This window comes from Anomaloglossus baeobatrachus, chromosome 4 (genome assembly GCF_048569485.1).
Source record: "Anomaloglossus baeobatrachus isolate aAnoBae1 chromosome 4, aAnoBae1.hap1, whole genome shotgun sequence".
In the NCBI taxonomy this organism is placed as follows: domain Eukaryota; kingdom Metazoa; phylum Chordata; class Amphibia; order Anura; family Aromobatidae; genus Anomaloglossus; species Anomaloglossus baeobatrachus.
This window is the reverse complement of record NC_134356.1, coordinates 674,381,164-674,387,161: the sequence shown is the minus strand read 5'-3', so window position 1 is coordinate 674,387,161 and position 5,998 is coordinate 674,381,164. Positions and strand designations below refer to the sequence as shown.

The window sequence follows — 5,998 nt, the reverse complement described above, 5'->3', positions numbered from 1 at the left end:
TCTGGTGGTCAGGGAAAGTGGACAGTGTATCTTTGGTGGTCTAGAATTTGGCAGAGGTTTTTATTCAAGCTTCTCTGGGAATCTAGAGTAGTGGAGGTTTTCCTTCCAGCTATCACAGTGGTCTGTGGTAGTGGAGAATTTCATTGCAGCATCTCCTATGGTAGCGGAGATGTTAATTTCAACTTCCCTGGTGGGCTAGGTAATGGAGGTGCAACAGTCAAGCCTCACCATCATTAATAAGAATATAGAACTAACGAAGCCACATAACACGTCACTTTATTTACACAGCGTTAGTAATATTCAGCAAAAATGGAAAACAACAATGAAGAAATGAAAAACAGTACAAAAAATTCACAACAGAATCACAGGAACGAAGAATAACGGAACCTGCAACTCCATACAACCATGGAGATAGTCCAGTACACAGGCATTACAGCAGCTCCCACGATGAGACCACCGGCTTCAGGCCATGGAGGTCACCAGATCTGGGACATGGAGGACACTCTTGATGATGTCACTGGTGCCTGTGTATGAGGTCACCTTTGATGAGGTTACTAGCTCCTGGGTATGAGGTCACCATTGAGGTCAATTTATCCTGTGTGAGATCATCCTTGATGAGGTCACTGACTCCGGGGTATGAGGTCACCCTTGATGATGTCACTGGTTCCATGTGTAATGGGTGACATCCCACAATCCCGGCACCTTATTTTTGTGTAAACTGAATGACTGTTGTGAATGTGATGTTGAGAAGATTTCTAACCACCACCACAAATGTGTCCACCTAGCTGAGGTCTGAACGGTCGCTGTTATCCCTTCGGACACAATCCCGTAAATCTGGCGTGGGTAGAACCTGCAGTTTCCCCGCTCTCTGCTCCTTCTTGTAGACCAGACTTCTTGATATAGTGGGCTCTTGTCCGGCACGTATGATTCTAAATGGAGGCCCATGTCCAGGCACAATGACGTCGGCCAAGCCCAGAAGGTTCCTCCGACTTTTCTCCTGAATTTCTGGGTTTTCGCTGAGTTCCCTCCAGGTGTCTTCATCTCCTTCTCTTTCGAACACATCCCCGGCGACTGCCACTGTGCCCAGCGACGTCCCCGGGACCAGCAGGGTGATGTCGCTCCCTGTGTGCCCCGGGGTGGCCACAACTTTTAGGCCTTCCCCTCCCGGTAAGAGGTAAGGTTCTCCACCGCGGAAGTTGTGGGAGACGTAGGAGCCGTCGCGCCACAGATCATACGACACCAAGATCTCGGCCTTGGGGAACAGGTTCAGGTTGCCCACGTGATCGGAATGTCCATGCGTGCAAATCACGTGTGTCACATCCTCGGGGGGCACCCCGCAGCCCCTCAGAGAGTCCAGGATGAAGTCTCGAGACCAAGGACCAGCAGTGTCCACCAGTACAGTCAGAGGACCGCGGACCAGGGTGACCGAACCATCGGCCTGAAAACGATCAGCGCCCACGTCCCTGCAGTAACCTTCCAGCAGGATGTGCACAGAGTGAGGAGTGCCAGGGATGTGGTGGGTGGAGAGAGGAGACGTCACGTACTGCGGAGAGGGAGGAAAGAGGAGACGTCACATACTGCAGAGAGGAAGGAGAGAGGAGACGTCGCATACGGTTGAAACCCTCAGTTTCCCTCCGCTCTCCCTCACAGCTGCAGGTTTTCCCTCCGCTCTCTATACAGACACATCTGCAGGTTTTTCCCTCCACTCCCTATAAAGACACATCTGTAGGTTTTTCCCTCCCTCTCTATACAGACACATCTGCAAGTTTTTCCCTCCTCTCTCTATAAAGAAATTTTCAATAGGATTGAGATCAGGGCTTTGTGATGGCCACTCCAAAACATTGACTTTGTTCTCCTTGGGCCACTTTGTAACCAATTTGGCAGTATGCGTCAGGTCCATTTGGAAGACCCATTTCTGCCCAAGCTTTAAGTTCCTGGCTGATGTCTTGAGACGTTGCTTCAGTATTGCCACATAATCTTCTTTCCTCATGATGCCAACTATTTTGTGAAGTGCACCAGTCCCTCCTGCAGTAAAACAACCCTACTTGATGCTGCCGCCCCCATCACAGTTGGGATGATGTTTCTTAGGCTTCAAAGTTTCTCCCTTTTCCTCCATACATAACAATGGTCATTATGGCCAAACAGTTCATTTTTACTTTTGGCAGACCACAGGACATGTCACCAAAAATTAAGGTCTTTGTTTCTGTGTGCATGTGCAAATATTATTCTGGCTTTTTTCTGTTTCTTTTGGAGTAATGGCTTCTTCCTGGCAGAGTGGTTTTTCAGCCCATGTTAATACAGGACTCGTATCACTGTGGATAATGACACAATCTTACCAGCTTCCGCCAGCATCTTCACAAGGTCTTTTTCTTTTGTTCTTGGGTTGATCTGCACATGTCTGACCAAAGCACGCTCATCTCTGGTACACAGAACCAGTTTCCTTCCTGAGCGGTATGATGGCTGGACATTCCCATCTTGTTTGTACTTGAGTATAATTGTTTGTACAGATGAACGAGGCTCCTTCAGGTATCTGGAAATTGCACCCAAGGATGAACCAGACTTATGCAAGTCCACAATTCTCTTCCTGAGATCTTGGCTGGTTTCTTTTGACTTTCCCATGATGCTACACAAAGAAGCCGTGTATCAGGTCAGGTGTGCATTACAATACATCCACATGTGTGTCTCTAATTAACTCAGATGTTGCCAATAAACTTATCAGAAGCTTCCAAAGACATGACCTCATCATATGGGCGGTCCCATATTGTTTAAAGGCATAGTACTGCTAGTGTTTGGGAACTTTTGACTTTTCAGAAAGTAATAAAAATGCCTGAACACATTCTCTCTCTCATTATTCTGGTATTTGGCAAATAGAAATAATTTTGGTTCCTATTTGACCTAAAACGGGAAAGGTTTATTCTGATTTCATGTTAGTGAGAAAAACCTGCAGATGTGTCTTTATAGAGAGCGGAGGGAAAAACCTGCAGATGTGTCTTTATAGAGGGCGGAGGGAAACGAATGGTTTAACTGTAGATACAGAGAGGGAGGAGACGTCCCAGTAAACTGCATGAGTAATCACTGCCCCCGCACTGTAACTTATAATTCTAGTATTTATGAAAAATCTGAATAAAACTGCAGAGAACCAGAGACGGCGCACACCCCGCACACCAGTCTGTTACATAGGTTGTCAGGCGGCATGTTGCCATTGCCACCCAGTCCCTTCCATCCCTGTAGGTCTTCCATCTTTTCCCGGTCTCCATCTAACCCCCGGTTCCTCCCTCCCCATCAGGCTTCTATACCCCGCTGGTCTCCCTTTGGTCCCTCCTCCTCCTCAGGCCTCTTTACCCCGCCGGTCTCCATCTCCCCCTGGTCCCTCCTCCTCCTTCTCAGGCCTCTTTGCCCCGCTTGTCTCCCCCTGGTCCCTCCTCCTCCTTTGGCCTCTTTGCCCCGCCGGTCTCCATCTCCCCCTGGTCCCTCCTCCTCTGGCTACTTTGCCCCTCCGGTCTCCATCTCCCCCTGGTCCCTCCTCCTCTGGCCTCTTTTCCCCGCCGGTCTCCATTTCCCTCTGGTCCCTCCTCCTCCTCAGGCCTCTTTGCCCCGCCGGTCTCCATCTCCCCCTGGTCCCTCCTCCTCCTCCTCAGGCCTCTTTGCCCCGCCGGTCTCCATCTCCCCCTGGTCCCTCCTCCTCAGGCCTCTTTGCCCCGCTTGTCTCCCCCTGGTCCCTCCTCTGGCCTCTTTGCCCCGCCGGTCTCCATCTTCCCCTGGTCCCTCCTCCTCAGGCCTCTTTGCCCCTCCGGTCTCCATCTTCCCCTGGTCCCTCCTCCTCTGGCCTCTTTCCCCCGCCGGTTTCCATCTCCACCTGGTCCCTCTTCCTCCTCAGGCCTCTTTGCCCCGCTGATCTCCATCTCCCCCTGGTCCCTCTTCCTCCTCTGGCCTCTTTGCCCCGCCGGCCTCCATCTCTCCCTGGTCCCTCCTCCTCAGGTCTCTTTGCCCCACCGGTCTCCATCTCCTTCTGGTCCCTCCTCCTCCTCAGGCCTCTTTGCCCCGCCAGTCTCCATCCCCCCTGGTCCCTCCTCCTCAGGCCTCTTTGCCCCGCCGGTCTCCATCTCCCCCTGGTCCCTCCTCTGGCCTCTTTGCCCCGCCAGTCTCCATCTCCCCCTGGTCCCTCCTCCTCTGGCCTCTTTGCCCCGCCAGTCTCCATCTCCCCCTGGTCCCTCCTCCTCTGGCCTCTTTGCCCCGCCAGTCTCCATCTCCCCCTGGTCTCTCCTCCTCTGGCCTCTTTGCCCCACCGGTCTCCATCCCCCCCTGGTCCCTCCTCTGGCCTCTTTGCCCCGCCAGTCTCCATCTCCCCCTGGTCCCTCCTCCTCTGGCCTCTTTGCCCCGCCGGTCTCCATCTCCCCCTGGTCCCTCCTCCTCTGGCCTCTTTGCCCCGCCGGTCTCAATCCCCCCCTGGTCCCTCCTCCTCCTCAGGTCTCTTTGCCCCACCGGTCTCCATCTCCTTCTGGTCCCTCCTCCTCCTCAGGCCTCTTTGCCCCGCCAGTCTCCATCCCCCCTGGTCCCTCCTCCTCAGGCCTCTTCGCCCCGCCAGTCTCCATCCCCCCTGGTCCCTCCTCCTCAGGCCTCTTTGCCCCGCCAGTCTCCATCCCCCCTGGTCCCTCCTCCTCAGGCCTCTTTGCCCCGCCGGTCTCCATCCCCCCCTGGTCCCTCCTCCTCAGGCCTCTTTGCCCCGCCAGTCTCCATCCCCCCTGGTCCCTCCTCCTCAGGCCTCTTTGCCCCGCCAGTCTCCATCCCCCCCTGGTCCCTCCTCCTCAGGCCTCTTTGCCCCGCCGGTCTCCATCTCCCCCTGGTCCCTCCTCCTCCGGCCTCTTTGCCCCGCCGGTCTCCATCCCCCCCTGGTCCCTCCTCCTCAGGCCTCTTTGCCCCGCCAGTCTCCATCCCCCCTGGTCCCTCCTCCTCAGGCCTCTTTGCCCCGCCAGTCTCCATCCCCCCTGGTCCCTCCTCCTCAGGCCTCTTTGCCCCGCCGGTCTCCATCCCCCCCTGGTCCCTCCTCCTCCTCAGGCCTCTTTGCCCCGCCAGTCTCCATCTCCCCCTGGTCCCTCCTCCTCCGGCCTCTTTGCCCCGCCGGTCTCCATCCCCCCCTGGTCCCTCCTCCTCAGGCCTCTTTGCCCCGCCAGTCTCCATCCCCCCTGGTCCCTCCTCCTCAGGCCTCTTTGCCCCGCCGGTCTCCATCCCCCCCTGGTCCCTCCTCCTCCTCAGGCCTCTTTGCCCCGCCAGTCTCCATCTCCCCCTGGTCCCTCCTCCTCCGGCCTCTTTGCCCCGCCGGTCTCCATCTCCCCCTGGTCCCTCCTCCTCCGGCCTCTTTGCCCCGCCGGTCTCCATCTCCCCCTGGTCCCTCCTCCTCCGGCCTCTTTGCCCCGCCGGTCTCCATCTCCCCCTGGTGACGGTCCCTCCTCCTCCTCAGGCCTTTTTTTAACCCGCACGTTTCCCACCTGCATTCTGAGGCTGGTATCTTTGAGCCGGGAGCGCTGCCATCTGGAAGATCCTGATTGGTTCCCGCACCCATCCATCACACCCCAGTCATCCTCTCAGCCAATAAGAATCCGGAGAGGCGTGTCCAATCAACCTAGAACCACAACTCCCACACTCCTCCTTGGTAGTTACTTATTGAAAAACAATGAATTATACAGATTGGATTGGTCGGCCGATCTTCTGTGTAAACTTCCTTGTCAGTTATGTACATATGATTTTAATATTTGACGTATAAGAGAGTGGCAGCACAGGCATTTAGAGTAATATTCTGCGCATGCGTCAAATCCATCCTTCCATCGCCGTTTTACTGCGCATGCGGAAAGCTGCCGACGCCTTTCCCAGGTCCTGGAAGGTGAGTACAGGGCTGGTGATTATTTGGGGGGAGAGCACGAGTCGCGGAGTTATCAGCGGGAAATTTTCAGAGCCTTTTACCCTCAGATGTGAGGAGACATTTTATTTTTCGTCTATTTAG

The 5,998-nt window shown here is 54.9% G+C and overlaps 1 protein-coding gene across 1 annotated transcript; it reads right to left on the bottom strand.

Moving 5' to 3' along the window:
- Positions 1 to 258: 258 nt before the first annotated feature.
- MBLAC1 (metallo-beta-lactamase domain containing 1) lies at positions 259 to 5,547 on the bottom strand. The gene is made up of 2 exons (XM_075346674.1): positions 5,487 to 5,547; positions 259 to 1,543 (listed from the first exon to the last, which is right to left on the bottom strand). The coding sequence occupies exons 1-2, from the start codon at positions 5,490 to 5,492 to the stop codon at positions 782 to 784; spliced, it is 768 nt and encodes a 255-aa protein (XP_075202789.1). The 5' UTR covers positions 5,493 to 5,547; the 3' UTR covers positions 259 to 781.
- Positions 5,548 to 5,998: the final 451 nt, after the last annotated feature.